Raw genomic sequence first — 19808 nt, 5'->3', positions numbered from 1 at the left:
CATTTTCTTCACAGATGGACGTTAAAAACTTAACAGGCACGGAATACGATATTGATTTTGTCGTAAAACTTCAAATAAATATTTGCTATACTGTGCGATCTTACTCTGATGAATTCATAGCGAGTAGATATTCAGTCGTTTATGTGAAAGTGTGTGTTTGTGTGTGTGTTTATCCTTGACGTGCGGCCTCTATAGGCAGAGACAGAATGCACTGAAAGTAGATGAGCTGTGGGTGGATACATGGATGATAATAGGCATCATAATTAAGCAAACCTAAGCAAACACTTAAGGGACTCAATATCCATTGTTATTAAGGCAGAACATAAAAGGAAAAGGTAGTGCTAAGTAAATAATATTATTGTAATTGGCACACAGGTGAATAATTCAGAGTAATTCTCAAAGCTTGTTAAGGTTTCTATTGTCTATTGTCATTCAACAATTCAAATAGATATGGGCTACTATAAATACCCACAACGATAAACAGTCATTGCGTTTCTCCCTCTCAGTCTTTCACAATATAAGAAAGCGTGTGGTCATATAATCTGGTTTCGATAGAAACATACACTGAAGTTCAAAAGTTTGGGAGAAATCTTGGGAGGAAGAATGATTTATTTTAAAGAAATTAATAAATTCTGTTCTTTTTAACTTCCTATAAATAATGAAATAACAAACGCAACATGAAAATAATAAGAAATGTTTTTAAGTAGAATACAGCATTACCATAGAGAATAAATAAATGAACCTTTTTTATCATATATTTTAAAATGTTTTATTTTAATGTAATATTTAATATCAAATATATATTTTAAATGTGAATAATATTGAACAATATTAACGGTTTTACCTTATTTTTTGACCAAATACATGCAGCCTCTGTGAGCATTAGAGACTTTATAAAAGTATATAAAGTATATTAAAACTGACCTCATATTTTGTATTATATTATCTATCTATTAGTGTAAACAATAACAGCCTTCAAAACCTTTTTCAGTAACAAATTATAATAACTTTAACAAACCCAATAATGCTTTAATTAATGCATTAATGCAATTTACCATATTTTCTGTTTTCAACAGTGGAACGAGTGCTGGCTTTAGAAGCAGAGCCAGGCCTATACTGTATAAACAAAAGCAACTTATCTCCTTCAGCTGAAGACCAGTATAAACATAAAGGTCACTGATTAGCAAGTTGTTGATATGGCTTAATTGTGAGATGTTATATCTGAGCGGTATGAGGGAAGACACTTGTGGTCAGGCTGAGACAGCTAAAGATGGGAGACATGGAGAAGAGAGATGAGCAAACCCAGAAAGGTCATAAGAGGTCAAATCAGCAAACTAAACCACACCACACTGACCTGCACATTGACCGCCTTCAAGTAGCAGTACTGCTTGTACTAATCAAACAAGCATGAAACATCTTCTAAAGAGAGAAAAAGTAAAGCCGGCCTTAGTGTCATTTTATTTTCTTCCTGTCTATTGAACTCACCAGATTTGTTGTATGTTTGTTGAAAATATCCCGTTCAGGAAATTTTGCTAATCTAGAATCAGATTCTTGTAATAAGACAATAAACAGCTATGGATTTGATATAAACAGGCAAGAATAACCTATTCTTATCATTTATAATCCTATCATTTTTGTACAGTTTATTAATTACATTTTATCTTGGTCAAAACAATGTTTTGATATTTTTGTTTTTGTGGTTCAATGAATTTTGTGTTTAATCATTTCTTTAAAACATGCATTTAAAAATAATAATTAAAAACGAGCTGTAACGACTAACGGACATGACAATAATGGATCATGTTTGAAATGCTTTTTTCCCCAACACCTTTGAAACCATATTCTGAGAAATATTCATAATTAATAAATAAATAATTAAAATATAACAAATTTATTCCCCTATACTTATGCAATTTATTAGTATCAAAATGTGCAAGAAATACTGAAAATAAAATGTCACAGTCATATTTACAAATCTGTTTACAAATGACAGATCATTCAAACTTCAAATTATGGATATTATAAAAGATGTTTGCAGAATCCAAGTACACACTCTTGAAAACATTAACTGCATTGAAAACAATGAAATATAACAACAAAAACAAAGAAAGGTGTCAGAAATCCGGTGATGGCATTGCTAGTGCTTTACTTCACATCCAGCAGTGTGTGGTTCTAATTGGTTGTCCTGCAGGGCAAAGAAGAGTGCACATGTCTGGAGAGACCATGTCAAAGCAGCACAGAACATGTGCGCACGCACACACACACACACACACGGTTTCAAACACAACTCCCTTGTGCCTGACTCTGTCCTCTTTCTCTTTCTTCCGCTTGCTCTCTCTGTCTACCTGACCCTAAGATCGATGAGTTGCACAGAGGCAGGGGCTGGCCACGTGGACAGCAGAGTTGACACAAAGCTAAAGGGGCGTCTTGCCATCTCACCAAACACATCCAGGAACAGAGCACCAGACAGCTTCATTAACCCATACAGGAACTACAGGTTACAGCCAGACCTCACTGAATCTAAACTACAGAGGAAAAGTGCTGGCATGAGAAAAAGTAAATCTACATTCTCGCTTTCCTATTCCCACTTTTATGCCTGTCCATCTAAAGCTAACAGCAAAATAACAAAAAATTTGAAAATACCTTCAAGTAGTAAAAAACGATAAGTGTTCCATTTGAAATTACACAATCCTTTTGAAATTCATAAACATCATTTGAGACACAACTGTAGACTTCAATTTAAAAATGTGAGGTAAATACAATTTGTTAACGTTTTTGAAAGAAGCCTCTTATGCTTACCAAGGCTGCATTTATTTAATCAAAAACACAGTAAAAACTGTAATATTGTGAAATATCATTACAATTTACAGTAACTGGATCTAATATATCTTAATGGATTTTATGCATGAGCTGCAAAGCTATAATTTCTTCAGTCTTCAGTGTCACGCGGTCCTTCAGAAATCATTCTAATATGCTGTTTTGGTGCTCAACAAACATTTATTATCTTTATCAATGTTGAAAAGAGTTGTTCTGCTTAATATTTCTGTCGAACACCCCCCCCCCCCAGGATTCTTTTATGAAAAGAAAGTTCAAACATAACAGCAATTATTAGAAAATGCACTGTGTTTACTTTCACAAACAAAACTTTTAAACTGCACAGCTCATATTGCGTATATATACTGTACACATATGCATTTATTGAATGATTGCGGGGGAGCGGCTTCACCACTCAAAGTATATTTAGTATTATCATACACACTCAATGATATCAATTAAACCTTTCTGAATTTTATTTGCTACTTGCCTGAAGGACTAGTCTTTGGACACTTGAAAACCTATGGAAATATTATGAAAACATGTTGCCCAAGGGCACATCTTTAGGAAACAAGAAAAACTTAAAGGCACATATTCCAATGAAGATGAGCACTCAGACAGAACCAATTCAGCATTACATGAAGAAATCAAAATATCCACAAAGGTCTTACTCTATCTATTGATTTAAATGAGTTGGACTCCAGCTAGATCATTGCTATGCAATATTCTCCGGGTTTAGCCCTATTCTTTTTATTATTTGTTTATCTGGGACGAGCACATAATAAAGACCACTGCAGAATGCACAGTTCTGAAAAAGAGAAAAAAAATTACATCATAACCACCACCAATCTGCACAAATAGTGGCACATCATGAAGAGATATATAGCCCTAAATGATGTTTGGTTTGGGGTTTTACATTTCAATTTAGCCCCAGGCCTTAGAGACATTAAGGCCTTAATGTACAACTTGGTCAGTGCGAGTTCCCTGGAGCAGTCCGCATGCTTTATTAGCAAGTCTCTGGCCTCTTCGTAATAGCAAACCAGTCTCTCATTACTGGTCATTAGATTCATATTACTTGTATTTGAAATAGCAATACATCTTGCTACCATAACTAGTTTTAAAGGCCTTGATAATGCACTAAAGAGAAAGAAAATACTCGGAGCAAAACAGTTTGTAATTGGAGCATGGCGTAGAGGCTGTTTGCTTGTATGGATTGCTAATGTGGTTCTCTTGTATAATAACTTGTACAATCAGTACAGAAATGTGCAGACTGAAATAATCTTGCATTTAAGGCATACTTTGACTCAGAGGAATGTATAATTTTGCAGGCAATGCCTTGGGGTTACAATATGATAAGTCGACATGTAATGCAGACAATATTAAACAGCTTCTTTTAGTGTGCTGAATGAACACTTGATAATGGAACCGAAGCAATAAGACCCATACTGGGAATAAGCGAAAAAAATTTCAGCATCCTCACCTCATTTTTTTCTCTACAAGCTAATAAAGAACTGCACACATGAAGAATACTAAACATGCGCTGAAAGCTCCAGCACAGCCAACGTGTTACACCTTGACAGCGCTGCTTCTTGCCAACCGTGTATGTCAATGTAATGATCTGTGCTAGGTCAGGTCATTATGCCCTTTTACATATGCATCTATAAATGCATTCATAAATACATAACATTTTTATTGTGTGGGGTTAAGCCGTGACATTTTAAAATGCATTTTCCTCATCTGTTCGGCATATTTCTTTTTTGACGCTGATGTTTTCCTTTCACAGAGTATTACTGCTACTTGACCCAAAAAGGTCAAAACCAACACAACACAATCTCATAAAAAAAAGAAGAAGAAAAACTCACATGGACCTGCACTAGTTATAGGTAAAAGCTGTCATTGTCTTATATTAACACTGCACTGCAGAAAGTTGAAAAGCTTTAGAGCCTTGTCACCTGTGACCAGTTCTCAGAAAATAATAATTTTCCAAAATGTTCTCCAAAGCATTTAAGGCATACTTTGACAATAAAATTATAAATATATAATTTTAATGAATACTTTTGATTTTAAATTCAACTTAATTAATTATTTTTTGTTTTGAATTTAATTAAGTAATTTGGCATTTCTCAAGTGTCAGCATTAATGCTTTATCTGTAATCAAATTAATACATTAATAAAAGAAATAAAAAAATACATTACAGTCAATATAGCAAAAAAGTGAAGAGGACTATGGGACTTATTTTCTTTAAACAAAATGTTTGTGGAAAATGAAAGCTTCAAAATAGAGTTCGCTGAACATTTTAATTTTTATTATGACATTAATTTTGAACATGACATAATACAGGGATGTGACCCCCCCCCCCACCCACCCCTGCAGTCGAGAAAGTGACAGACAGAACATGACAGAAAGAGTGGCATACTAACATTGTCAAGACAGTTTCACAAGGGCTCATCTGTCGCTTCATGATGGCCTGGGTGAAAATCACAGCCTGTTCGTTTACAGTCCATTTTGAGTATACATAGCACATTAAGAGACTCATTATCTATTTCAGACCATATGGACTTGGGCTAAGGTGGGTCACTGCAAGGCTATCCTAAGCTGCTCTCTCTAATTGCAACAATTATGCCATCTTCATTACAAGGGGCATTTATGGAAAATGGTGCCATGGCCCCTCAAGATTGGTGTCATTGCACTCTGGACTACAAGAGAGCCAAGGAGTTATGCACTGCTGCAGCCCACACAGCCCAAATGAGCTCATACCCCAGTGATTCTGAGCTGAATGTGGATCAGGGAAATTTTCTACGGATTTCTATCTCGTTCTATTTCGGTTTTCTATTTCGTTCCCTGGGTATCTTAATATTTAAGAATAGTGTACTTTCATGAATTATTTTCCATTCTATATTTAATTCTACAGTATGCATATTTTTTATATTTTATTCTTATATTTTTATTGCTTACTTTTCTTTATTCTTTCATACCTATATATATATATATATATATATATATATATATATATATATATATATATATATATATATATATATTTTTTTTTTTTTTAATTTTTTTTTTATATATATATAATTGCAATGTCCACGGAGCGGAACTGACTCACATTTTCCTGCTGGTTATAAATGCTCTATATAACTGTGTATGTGACGAATAAAAATCTTGAATCTCTTGAATATAAAGTTGCATGCCTGCTTAAAATTGTATAAAGCTCTTGAAACATTCCTTGCTAAATTAACTGTGTGTGTGTGTGTGTGTGTGTGTGTGTGTGTTTGTGCGTACCCCTCAACTATCATCCATTTTAGCCAAATAAAAAATATATTTTTGTAAGATTCTTGAACGAATTGTTCTTTTGATTCAGATCTTGTTCACAAAACCTTCCAAAACTATTTATTATTCACACTGAATGTTTTTGGTTTGTTTTTTTCACAGATTAGGCTGAACAGCTTGTTCAGGAAAAAGAAGTTACTTAGAAAAACTAATATAAACACGAGATAATGGAAATGTGTTTGTGAAATGATTGTATTAATTTTATTTGACATGTGCAAAAAGAGATGTTAATCCATTTAAGTACTGTCAACTGGAAGTGCAGATTATAATTACACTAAATAAATTTAAATTATATTAAATTACTTTGTTTTTATGATTCGAAACTGAGCAGAAACTTACTGTGACTTTTGAATCAGTTCTTTGCAACTGTCCAAAAGAACCGATTCGCAAAAACGAGTGGAACCTCTCGTGAATGACATCGACTCTGTCCTGTGGTAAAACATATGCTATGGTTGTTGCCCCGCCTTTCTTCCTATTTTATTGGTGGTTGAATGTGAAAGGCATACGAATTCGTGTTTTTGATTGGTGGTTAAAGATTTGGAACCGATTTTGCGGGAGTGTCTCTTTCAGGAAGTAGCAGCACTAGCAGGCTGTTACAGCGAAACCATCCGGATTCAGGAACTGTGTAGAAGACACTGATTATGATTAGCCTAGTCGAAATGCTTTTATGTTTAATGTTATGCTTCTTATAGAGTGTTGACATGGTTTTATAAGACCGCGTTTTTTTTCTTAAATAAGTGCTGTTAGCCAGGAAACACATTTTCGGTGTCAGTTATTAGTGCCACTTTGTTACATGACATCTTAAAATCATGGCACCAAAGAAATACACATTACCCCGTCCACTTCCAGAAGGATGCATTTTAACAGATTCAGAAAAGAAGAGTTGGCGCATCGGTAAAATCATTGGAAAAGGTGGTTTTGGACTGATTTACTTGGGTAAAGAAGACTATGTTCTGCATAAATATGTATTGTCAAGCTCCATTATAATTACATTTTCTTATATGGCATTAGACATGGTGGCAGAGTAACTTAGGGCAGCAGAACTGAAAGACAAAGTGAGCCTTGAATTCGAAAATTATTTTCAAGCTGTATTTTTTACTTTTTGTTTCACTATCTTTTGCAACATATTTACAGTTAACATGTACATGTTTAACAATTAATCATGTTTAAAGTATAGACACACCGTGATTCACATAATATAATGACTCTATACATATTAAGATTGGATAGTTCTCCAAGTTAAAATTTTTTAAATTTTTTGTTGTTGTTTATACTCTACAGCCTCTCGGGATGTGAATGGCCCTGTTCGTGATGACACTGATTTTGTGATCAAAGTGGTACGAGTTATATTGAAACTGTTTGAAATAATTTCATTAATAATCTTATAAATGTTCTAAATGTCTGCAGTGATTCTTTCATTTTCTTTCTCTATTCTGTACATTTTTTTAGGAATATCATGAAAATGGACCTTTATTCTCAGAATTGAAATTTTACCAAAGAGCAGCAAAGGCAGATACTAGTAAGATACTTTGTTCCTTTTTTAAACTGAAATTCTGCCCAACTTTTGTTATGGAATTCTGTTGTTATGCAAGACATACTACTATTAATACTACTGCTGCTTCTACAACTACTACTACTACTACTACTAAAAACAGAAACACTGATTGTATTTTTGCCAAAGGAGGTAGAAACAGATGCAGTCTTTAGAGTAGTGTGCATGAAACTGCTGAAGACCCCTCATCTTCATCTGAGAGTCCTCAAACATGGAGTGCATGTCACTGATGAAGTGGCTATAGATGTAAATTAGCCTGGCTAGGCGAATTAATAAACCAATGCAAACATGCACCTCTGTGGTCGTTAGTGCAATCCCAGCTTGTTTGAGCTCTAATTCAGAGAGAGTGACCAAATTGCTGATAATGATGCTGGTTTCTCCAAAGGGCCCCTGACCACCTGTCAATCTGGTGCACAGCCAGTCAAGACAGATTCCTCTTCCAGCTAGGCTGGAGGAAGTGCTTCTTTATGAGTGTGTGAGAGATGTGTATACAGTATATGTCACATTATGTGTCTATAAAGCATGTGCAAATATAATTATATTTAAAAATATAATTTAAATCTGAAATCACAGTGAACAAATGGAAGAAGTCCAAACAGCTGGAGTTTTTGGGGATTCCAACTTACTGGGGGTCTGGACTGACTGAAAGTAACGGAACAAGGTATTATACTTTCATGAGTTTGACTAATCATCTTACATCTGTGTGACTGGGGCAAACTTTGCTTTGTATTTTTATTATCCTCATGTGTAAATAATATAAAACATTCCTGCCAACTGTTAAACTGCTCACAAAAAATCTTTACCCATTACTAACACATGTAAAGTCTCATACAGCAGTACACAGTGTCATACGGCCTAGCCTTGAATATGACATTACTTTTTTGTTTTTGTTTTATACAACCATGTTTTTAGTATTAATAATTGTTTATTTAAGTACATATTCATTTTGGTTGTGTAGGTACAGGTTTATGGTGATGGACCGGCTGGGTACAGACCTGCACAAGGTGTTTATGGATAATGGTGGACCTTTGAAGAAGCCCACTGTGCTACAGTTGGGTGTTCTCATGGTGAGACACCACTGAATGTGCAACATTTAATTTGAGTTCAGAGCTACTTGCCAGTGTTATCATCTATGTCCTCTTATTTTAATTTTCATTAAACTTTAGTTGCATTTGCTGGGAGTCCAGCTCATCAGGTCATTATAAGGTTTCTAAATTATTCATGTTAACCTTCCCCTCTATCACTTTGCCCTCAACAGCTGGATGTGCTGGAATATATTCATGACAATGAGTACGTCCATGCTGACATTAAGGCTGCCAATCTGTTATTGGGACAGAAAGATCCAAGCAAGGTGAGTCTGCATACTCATCAACACAATCATATCGTAAACGATTGTTTGTGTGTGTGTGTGTGTTAGGGCTGTCAATCTTGTGAAAAGATCATTTTCGATTTTTAAGACATAAGTGTTCATTGAATAGATTGTAAAATAGATTTTCCATGCCTAAAAAAAGACGTTTCCTTTTTCAACGTCAAATAACGGACAAACGTAAAGAGAGCGCTGGAAATGCACAAGTCAGCAATATTTCTTATTTATTGGCATTAAGTTTCATGCAGAATAGCAAACAGCAACAGGAGTGCAACATTCTCGAAAAAATATAGGCTATATGCAGAGGGGACATCTGCCATAACAAAAGAAAAACATCACTGAAGGCTTGAACCCGGCTGCATTTATGATTTAGGCAATTCAAAAATCTCCAAGATTATTTTAAATAATGATCAATCCATTTCAAACAACTGTTCAAAAAAAATGAAACTTTAAATGGACTTGAGAACAGGCCGTGTGTGTGTGTGTTTATTTATTTTTATTGAATGTCACCGACACTTAGTCTAGGCGGCACTAGGCAGGTATGCGCAAAAAGGCAAAAATTACAAATTTATTGGACAGGAAAACAAGTCGATAAACATTTTCGGGGTCCAGAGCAGGGCTTTTTTTATTCACTATATGTCCAGCTGTTGAGAAGACGCACTCCGACAGCACTGATGTCCCAGGGACACTCGGGTACAGCTGCGCAAGGTGGTGGTATTACCAGTCGCTGTCAGCTTGCAGTGGTCGTTTTCATAACTCAGAATCTCCTGTAACTAGATGCGCGAATGAGGCGGATTCACGTCTACCACGCAGCGAGACCTCCAGACGCGCGTAAACGCGTCTTTACATTAACTTAACATTGAAATCATTCACGCCAGACGCTCAATTCGCATTTGGTGTGAACGCAGCATGATGTCGCTTTCGACATCACTGGGTCTTATAGGTGCGTATTTTCTGTCTAGCTTTCGCAAGGCATACTGCACTGTCGGAATTCTTTATTTTCTGTTTCTGCTTGTTTGTGAACATGTATACATGTTTGTTACATGTATATTTTTTAATTGTTTAATTATTTTAAAATTAATAGTGTACATATTTGGTTAAAATTGATTCCCTATTTTCATTTTCGAAACTTTTTTTGGTTGGTCTGATCGATTGTGCAATCGATTTTCGAACTAAAAGTGACAGCCCCAGTGTGTGTATAAATCACCTATTCAAGTGCAAAACGTACTCAAAAGAATGTGATTTCTATTACTGTAATTGACCATCTACTAAAACGGTGAGCCAGCACTGATGACATTTCAAACTTACTCTTGAGTGTAATCAACATCTCAACCTGCTGTCACAACCTAAATACTGACCCCATCTCGTTGTGCTTTGCAGCACTAAAATACCATATACTGTAGGAGGGATTCAGTCTGAAAGAAAATGTCTTTGGGATGATTTATGCTGACTTTATCTCCTGCAGGTGTACTTGGCTGACTATGGACTCTCATACAGATACTGTCCTAATGGTGAGCATAAAGAGTACAAAGAGAATCCCAAGAAAGGACACAATGGCACTATTGAGTACACAAGCATTGACGCTCACAAAGGAGTAGGTAATGTGAAATGTGTCACTTATTTTATCTTTTGAGACCACTCTTATGTATTACTGTACTTAGAAACATTTGTTATTATGCACGAATGCCCTGCATTTCCCAGTTAATGAATTGCCATTTACAACCCATTTTACTTCACATAATTTTAGTATTTGCAAGTGAAACAGGATATTCAATAAGAGGGAGAAAAATAAACATAGATTGGGACTTTTTTTATCAATCTGGAATTGTAAAAGGTTAAAGGAAAGTGGTTTTGTATATTTGATTAAGAATTACATAGATAGCCCTTCTTTGCAATAGAAATGTATTAGCCACAATTACACAAAGAACATGCATGAAGGAAGTAAATGGTTTCAGTTTAATCTCATGTTCATTTTAAAGAAAGAGGTTCACTAAAAGTTATGAATTCACTATCTATTTTACTCACCTTATACTGGGGTGCTGTTTATATTACTGGGACTTGTCAGCATCATGTCCTCAACTCTGGGTCACGCTATTGGAAACACATTAACTTGTAAATTGTGTACAGTCCTTTTTATTGGATATTGATTGTTCTATCCATGCTTACTTGGGCAGACTTAATTCAAGAAATCCCTAATTAGTCAAAGTCATAACCTGCATCTTGTATGCATTTACTATTAATTAAAGCTTTGATGTTTTGTTGAACTAGTACTCAAAGCCAATATCTCTGAATGCATTGGTCATAAGATATTACAGTAGTTCAATACTGAATACACAGTGGTAAAGCTTGCTAATAGCAATGTTTCTGTTGATATTAATTTTGAAAGTGCATGAAAGATGCCCAGTCAGCAGAAAAATATTTAGTTTAATATTGGACAATGGGTGACTTTTTTTTCTTCCCTAAAAATTGTAGCAATAACTTCATGGTGCTAAGTGGTCTACAAAAATATTTTGTGAAATACTTTTTAAAACATTTTAAAACACATACAAATATTTTTAACTCATTAAAATATTTATTTGGCCAAAGTTAATCTTTTGGTCATCTTAAATATGTTTAACACAATACTATTTTAAACACATTTATGGAATTTGAGGATATTAAGGTTTTCTTTAGTATATCTGAAGCTCTCTCCACAAGCTTGCAGAGAAAGGCTTACCAAAAATAAATTACTGGGTTTATCTTTTTCATCTTTCCTGGGTTGGCAGATGTACCGGGGACCTGAAAATAGCACTTTAAACAGAGAAAAATTCATAATAATGCCACCTTTAAGGAGATTATCATGTGTGTGGTTCTATGGTATGTATATGCAAGTTATTAAATCACTGGCATGACAAAAAAAGTTATTTCTTTTTAATAGTAATTATATTGCAACGTTGGTTTTATATGTGCAATGGGAATACCTTTGTGTATTATTTGAAGAAAAAAAAAAAAGTGAAAAAAAAAATGCATGACTCGTAGCTCATAGTGCGGACTCAGTACAACATATTGTTTGATACATTATAAAGTAAATCATGCTCAGGTTCAGATCAAGGTCTGGCTGCTTTCAGACAAGACCATGTTCTTACCTGATAAAATTTGTTAACTTTTCATGTACAAGATTCTACATATGGTCCTCATTTTGTCTCTCTGCTCTGTAAATGTATGGCCAGTTGTATTGTGTAAATCACACTGCATATGGCAAGTGATATAACAAATGAGAGTTTATAAAAACACCTACCCACTGATGGACCGACTCAGGAGTTCAGTGTCCTAAACCACTCCTAAAGCTAAATTCAAAGCAGCGAGGCTGTAAATTTGTCAAAACTTGTTTGTGCCTCTATCAAGCAATCTGTGGGTGTGTCGATGTTACCGCACTAGCCTTCTTGACGTAGGCTGTTGGCGGCTGTTGTGTAGGTCATTAGCAACGTCTGCCCTGAAGATGAATGCAGATTGTTTCTTTTCGTTTGGCCCCTGGCACCCCGTGTAGATGTTGATTTGTTACCATGGTGAGGAGTGCAGAGACGGGCACTTTGTGTCCCGCTGAACCCTGTGCTAAAGGCCTAATTATCACCTGTAGGGTTGAAGTGAGCCGGCTGAAATTCAGAAGGAGAGGTTCAAGAGTTTGACATGGCGCTTTGGATAATCACAATAACAATAGGCCGTAATTATGAACAACAGCTTCTATCTGATGGAAGGTGTTGTACTCAGTCTGGAATACATCATTCTTGTGGATCGGCCTTTTTATAAGTGAATTGGTGTCAGGCCTAGGCCAGGCAGCCCACCCCTTCAGTTCCCTGTTACAGAGGCAGACAGAATGTTTACAGAGCATGTCTGTGCACTTTGGTCTTTAGTCATAGTGGCCTTTTTACATGCCACTTAAGGGGCTTTTTTTATTTTTTTTTATTTCAAGGTCACCTGTGAAGGGATGTTAAAATCTTTTCTATTAAATTGTGTGTTTGCTAAATTAGTTTGGTCAAGGTTGAAGAAAAATAAAGAAAAACCTATATACGTTGCCTAATGGTGTTGCTGGCTAGCGGGCAGGGAGGCTGGCTCTGTAATGGGCATGGCAGGATCAATGATGGTCATGGATTTAGGCAGAGATTTTCCCTTTTGATGAATGCAGTCAATAGGTAATTTCTCAGGAGATGGGCTGCAGTTACAGTATTGAGTTAATACACTCTCTAGGCACGAACAAATGATGTGCCTTAATTTACCCTTATTGATGAAGTTGGAGCTTTTCATGAAGGGACATGCTTAACGGGAGGTTAACTCTCGTATATGAGTGGATCTGACAAAACCTTTCCATTCAGATTTAAATTTAGGTAAGCATAACTCATTGAGGGTCCTTGGCTTAAAGACAACCTGTAATTGGATAGTCTGACCCAAAATGTATTTTAGTTTAATAGCTGGGATCCAAAATGAATATTTCATGTCTAAATGTTGCTGCTGTCTGTCTGGTTGGTGTAAGACTAATCAGTCCATTTAAGTGAGGCCATTTCACACTCGGTGCTTATAAGCTTTTGCTGTAACATTAGAGTGGTGTTGTTAAAACTGAACTAGGATAGAGTACTATTAAGGTTATATAAGTGTGAATGCAGCTTTCTTGGGATTATTTAAAGACCAAAACCCTTGTACTGACTCCACAAATGCTAATCTCTTCTGCTCCTGTGGTTAAGAACAGTTGTGTAGAATCTAGTGTTGTTAGGCATTGCAATAAAAATGAAATACAAATTTTTTGTATTTTGTTTTATTGAGTTGTTTTCACAGGCTTCAGGCAACAAACATGACCTTCCAGTTTAGTCCGACTTGCAAGCAAATTAATTATGTGAGTTGCTTCTGTTCAGTTAATCAAAAATATACAGCGTAAATCATGTAGACTAATTCCTAAATGAATGAGTCTTACGAGCTGGTTCTTTTCAGTGAGTCAAAAACATACAGTGTGACATGTAGCTCGAGTCCTAACTGAATGCTTCAATTCCCATTGAAATATCAGGCTCTTATGATTTGGTTCTTTTTTATTAATCATCCAAGACGATGAGTTTGTGATTCGAATCCGTCTGAACCTCAGTATAATTAAAAGAATTAGATATGTAAGAATATGTAAGCGGAAAGAAAAAAAGGGGGTTGGAATCTAACATTAAAATCTGTATCAAATCAAGAGTGTGTGAATCTGAAATGAACCGATTTAAGAAATCAGTATTGATATCTAGCCCAGGGTTGAGTTTTTTTTTCTTTCTTATATATTAAATAAATGTGAGAACAATAAAATATGAAGTGGCCTTGTAAAAAGTTTTTAGTATACAAAAAGACATTTACACTAGATGGCAGTTGTGTAATGTGCTACAGCAGAGGTGGAGTTGGAGAAGGTCTAGGAAGCACACGCTCTCAAGCTCTTTTATTAAGACCAGCGGAGACCCCACGGAATCCAGAAACATGTGGAAACTATTTGGGCCCAGACATTTATTTCTTTGTTTTACTGCTTGGCTCTCCATCGGAGAGAGTGTCGGGCCGGGCCACAGGCTGTCTGGATCATGTCAGAGGCCGTCAGGATCAGGTTCCTGGACGAGTCGCCAGAACAGACGAAGGAGGAGGGAGTGTGAGAGAGATGTGAGGAACGCTGGTGGGAGGAAACTGACCTACTCTTTCAACTCTCAGCCCCTCTTAGAAAAGCCCCGTTAGCTTGTGAGGCAGGCCAGGGTACCAGCTGAGAAAACAAAATACTGCACTCTATCAATCCCCCCTCCCTCTCCATTTCTCAGCCTTTTTTATAAGGGCATATTTCAGCAGCCAATGGACGGGTCATTCAATCAAAGGGTTTTAACTTGCTTCTCAACTGACACTCAACTTCTTTTCCTTATCTTCGCTTTCTCCAACAGCCCCATCCAGACGAGGAGACTTGGAGGTGTTAGGCTACTGCTTGCTTCACTGGCAGTGTGGAACTCTGCCCTGGCTCTCATCTCTTAGGAACCCAGCTGAGGTCCAGGAGGCCAAGGCCAAGTACGTTCCCCTTTTCACCATAGGTCTAAGCCTTGTGCTCTGTTGTGTACAGTGGCTGTCGGTCAGAGGCTTTCTGTGTTTATTCAGCCTGAATTATTCACTCAACTGCTTCGTTAAAGCCTTAAAACTCCACCAAAGGTGTAAGGCCACACATTTTCTTTCTTGCCTGGAAATTTAAACTGTGGATTATAAAATTCTGCAGATCTTTAGAATAATGAATAGAGTTCTTCACAATAAAATGTAAAATATCTTATCTATTTCAATGGGTTGCAAGCAAAGGTTCATATGTATTCAGATGCATTTTGTAACAGGACCTCTGGTTAACCTTTCCCTTTATCATCACTTGACCACAGGCTGATGTCTAACCTGCCAGATTCTGTCCTGATCATGTCCACTTCCGGCTCCAGCACGGGTAGGTGCACGTGAGCGTCCAGACCATTTGCATTGATCAACAAGGTATGGGGCAGGGACATCCCAACAAGCGCAATCTCCTTGCCTCTCCTTCATCAACGGACTCTAGTGTACCTGCAGTATCTTTCCCCCCTCCACAGGGAGCGAGGGCACGTGCGTCTTCTGAAAGGGGGCTTTGTGATCTATGATTATGATGAGGCCTTATTCCCCCAACCTTGAGTGGCTGGCTGCAGCTGGACCAGAAAGATAAGACCTCTAACATGCATCAAGGCTGCGCATGTGGTATACATTCAGCTGGGCTGTCACAAAGAGAATACGCACCGCATAGCACTGCATCTAGCATATTTATTACAGTGAAGAATGGAAGGTGCCCATATTAGACACACATTTGTGTTCTCGTGTGAACAGAGAGGCCCTTCTACATTGTGCTTCTGCCACCGTCCATTTGTTAGGAAGATGTGGTTTTTGTTCCCTTTGGAATGAAAATGAAGTCTGCAGATGCACGTTGTCACTTGGCCGGACTTTTTGCATGTGCTTTCAGTAAGCATCTAGGTCAACTGCAAGATGCATCAACATAAAACATACAGTCCAGCTCAGTTGGGGTTTATCTGTGAATTATGCAAATACACACCCATGGTCCACCTCCACAGTAGTCTTCACTTCTGAAGTTGCCAGAAAATATACATTTAGGACACTTTACATGATGATGTTTTTTGACAATGCGTCCTGCTTAACATCTGATTTTTAAGATTGTTTATTAAATTGTATTAGAGTTATAGTCCACCCAAGAAAGAAGACTGTCATCCCTCATGTCAAGTCCTAAAAGCACATAAGAGTAGTGTGAAATTAATACATACAACCTGACTGGCATAGTCCAATTCTGTTCTGTATGCATGCATGCACGGCCTACATCAAATATGGTGATGTTTGGCCATGGAACGTCTAAGAACCAATAAGTTTGATGTTACTTAGACATGTTGCTATTTTCAATGTAGTCTCTAAATTTTGATTGAATTAATTGGATGAATGGAGGTGTTTAAATTAATTTCTTCCTACTCTTAAGTTTTGGACCCCAACTTTCATTGTTAGAAACTGAAATGTTCTTCAAAATATGTCTTTGTGTTTGGAATGATATGAGGGTAAATGGTGACAGAATGTACTTTTTGGGGTATTTTAACTATTTTTTTAGGTTTTGCATATTCAGATATCCTTCTTTCTGACTCCTTGCAGAGATTGCCAGGTACCTGTCCATTGTGAAAAACCTTGGATACAATGAAAAGCCAGACTACCAGGCCCTCAGGAAGATTCTGTCAGTGGCCGGGCCGCAAGGCCCATTGGACCTCTCTAGGCCGAGACCGTCGGAGACAGCCAGACCAGCCACACAAAGGGTGAGTTTTAGATGCTTTGGCAAAGAAGCCTAGTAGTCTTAATAGAAACCATATGAACTGGGGCTGGAGCATTCAGAGCAGCTTGTGGGCTGCGGCAGATTTATCTGTCTGGGAGACAGAAGGAGATGCTCAGGTTTGGGAACCCTCCTCTGACCCTTTTCCTGCTACACTGACTCCCATTTCATCTCAGAAGCATCTAACTGGCCTATTGGCAGCATTGGAGTTGGGCCGAAGTAGTGCAGACCAGAAAAAAGTAAATTTACACAGTGGTGACAGACTCAGTTACTGAAGGCCCTCAGCTAAATGCAGTGTCAAAACCGTACAATAGAGCTAATTAAAGCACTTTTATTTGTTGCAATCACATGCAGGCTTGTATTTCATTGTCTACATGTGCATTCAGAATTGAACAGCATAAAATACACCACACTGAATTCCTGCAATCTATTACAAGAGACAAGAATGGCAGTTTTCCTCGATAAGGGGAATGAGGTGGTGAATCTTGACCGTAGTGTCGTAGGTTAACCTTTACTGACCTTGCCAAAAGGCTTATTGGCTCTCAAGAGGTCTGGAGTGGGGAGACCTTAATTCCTCTGGAATCACTTCACAGTTGATCACTGCCAACTTGAACCGCTGAACTTTTGCAAACACCCGAGCAACCCAGTTTGGGGCTGTTGAATACACACATTTTGCTGAGGCCAAAAGAGCGGCAGTTAGAATTGCCTCTCATTTTTATGTGGAGCAGTCCAGTGGTTTGATCTGTGGTTCAATAGAGAAGTCTTTGTGTTGAGGATTTAGAGAATGGATGGTAAATACACTCAAAGTGTTTAAGGTGCCATTTACTCTCATTGTAGCCTGATATTGAAACCACTCTGCACAGCAAGTAATACAGTGGACCACCTGAAAAATACATCTATTTTAGTTATAAAGTGTTTCATAACTAAACCATGAATTATTCAAATGACATCATGCCATGAATGAACTAACAAATGTATGTGAAATTTCAATAGTATAGGAATGTATCTAGTCACTTTTAAACCAAGCAGCTTTCTTTTGATCCTTTGATCAACTTGAACCCAGTACGAACTATGCCCTTACACATAATTCCTGATCACTTGGATTTCAACTGAATGACTGGATTTCACACAGAAGTTTCGGCGAACAAATGTAAATGTGGCCACACTCACACAACTATGATTACCACAAGTTCCGAGCTGAGAAGCTTGGATTGTTCCTTCAATGAGTCCATTGATGTTCCTGGTTTGTGCCCAGGTATTCAGGTGATGGTTGAAGTGTCAATGTATTTTAATATTCCACAAGGATGTATGGATAGTTCTTATAAAGCAGTGTGCAGAAGTGTCTTTTTCCTCTTGACCTTGACCACCCTACCTTCTGCACAGATGGAAAACATCAGTGTCAAGAGCAAGGGCATTAAGATTTGAATTCCCTTTTCTTTGTAGTTCTATTTTTCTCTGTGGTTCTGTTCATCTCCTTCCAGACTGTGTACCTTCAGTTCCTTTGAATAAAAGCTAAAACAACACCATCAGTGTCCCCCTCATGTCTCGGCTCTCCTGAAACCATGTCAGGCAATGTGAGGCCAGCGGCTCCTTGTGTCACTCCAATACTCCTGGAGTTTATTTTGCCTACAGCTGACCCTGCTGGTGATCTGTGGCCAAATTTAGTTTGGACAGTTGCCACCTTAGGGAGAGCAGTAGATGTCATTAATCAGGGCAGGTCTTCTCCTCTCAGGATCCAGGTCATAGAGGGAACATTGAGTGCTCTCTTTCTCTCTCGCTTTCTTGTGAATGTTCAGAGACAAAAGCAAGTAAATTTCTGTCATTTCATTTAACATAACCTCCCACAGGCTGCAAGCCAGCCCAAGACTACTGAGAAAAAAACTGCAAGATCAAAGCCTGCTGATGAAGCGAAAGATGATGAGGAAGAGGTGGGCAGGTCAACACCAAACAAAGTTTCGAGCAAGACAAAACGAGAGACACACAAACAGGTAAAATTCTTAAAACCTTTGTTTAATTTAGGAATCAACTTATTTTTGGCACAGCATAACTGGGTATTTACAGTATAGGAAAATTTATACACTACTTTTAATAGTGTTTGGGGTCTGCAATATTTAAAAATGTATATATGTTTTGCAAAATTCAAAATTGCGAAAAATTTTGACACGTAGAAATTTGGTATGGACTCGAATCGGCCTGAGCCAAGGTATCAGAAGAAAAACAATTTAACTTTTCAATAGATAGCAGACATACACATGTAAATTTGGCCTATTGGTGCTGGTGCTAGAATATAATAGAAAAAGTAATGGATACAATAAAGGTTTCCAATAAAGATAAAAATAAAAAAATAAAAAAAAATTAATGTAATTCATTCCTGAGTTTTCATTTTTTGATTACCCCAGTCTTCGGTGTACCTTATTTCTTTAGAAATGCTGATAAGGTGGTTAAGAAACATTTTATTATTATCAATGAAGAGTTGGGGTACTTCAGTAAAAATCAGTATTTTTGATAAATAGAAAGTTGCTTTTGCATACATAATAAATATATAGTGTTATCATACAGTGGTTTAATAACTCTCATTGATATTATTCATTGGTGTCATCTTCACAGAGACCGAACAAAGCAGACATGGCTACTAAAGGAAGCACAAGACAAAGGCCTATGCTTTATGAAAGTGACGAGGATATCAGTGATGAAGATGAGCCCCTCCCACCACGAGTTCATCCCAGAACTAGAGCAGGAGCCAGGCAGAGACAGGAACTTGAACAAGTAAAACCAGCAGCTGAGCACAGACCAAATGCCAAATAGAGCACAGTCAATCATTCACTTAATCAAATTGATCGATGTTGTAAAAGCATCAAGAGTCGTGGGAAATACAAATATGGTTTGCAGTATT

The 19808-nt window shown here is 37.1% G+C and overlaps 2 protein-coding genes across 3 annotated transcripts in view; one reads left to right on the top strand and one right to left on the bottom strand.

The window, feature by feature from the left end:
• The first annotated feature begins 6708 nt into the window (after positions 1–6708).
• vrk2 (VRK serine/threonine kinase 2) overlaps positions 6709–19808 on the top strand; it is a 13780-nt gene continuing 680 nt past the window's right edge. Inside the window, exons 1-12 of one of the 2 annotated variants that reach the window (XR_003277742.1) lie at positions 6709–7084; positions 7430–7485; positions 7598–7667; positions 8274–8361; positions 8659–8767; positions 8959–9051; positions 10532–10664; positions 14982–15102; positions 15456–15514; positions 16744–16901; positions 18763–18903; positions 19523–19796. Coding sequence is in view for 1 of the 2 variants with exons in the window: in XM_026223511.1 (XP_026079296.1) it covers positions 6958–7084; positions 7430–7485; positions 7598–7667; positions 8274–8361; positions 8659–8767; positions 8959–9051; positions 10532–10664; positions 14982–15102; positions 15456–15514; positions 16744–16901; positions 18763–18903; positions 19523–19681 (1314 nt within the window). In the remaining variant the exon portion in view is untranslated. The remainder of the gene's footprint in view (positions 7085–7429; positions 7486–7597; positions 7668–8273; positions 8362–8658; positions 8768–8958; positions 9052–10531; positions 10665–14981; positions 15103–15455; positions 15515–16743; positions 16902–18762; positions 18904–19522; positions 19797–19808) is intronic. The other variant, XM_026223511.1, reaches the window with a different exon arrangement.
• LOC113056698 (E3 ubiquitin-protein ligase FANCL) overlaps positions 19793–19808 on the bottom strand; it is an 18488-nt gene continuing 18472 nt past the window's right edge. The window contains exon 14 of the mRNA XM_026223512.1: positions 19793–19808. This exon is cut by the window's right edge and continues 486 nt beyond it. The gene's annotated coding sequence lies outside the window, so the exon portion shown is untranslated.

Source organism: Carassius auratus, chromosome 38 (assembly GCF_003368295.1).
Source record: "Carassius auratus strain Wakin chromosome 38, ASM336829v1, whole genome shotgun sequence".
Lineage (NCBI taxonomy): Eukaryota > Metazoa > Chordata > Actinopteri > Cypriniformes > Cyprinidae > Carassius > Carassius auratus.
Note: the sequence above shows the minus strand (reverse complement) of the source record. Positions and strands in the feature narration are given on the sequence as shown.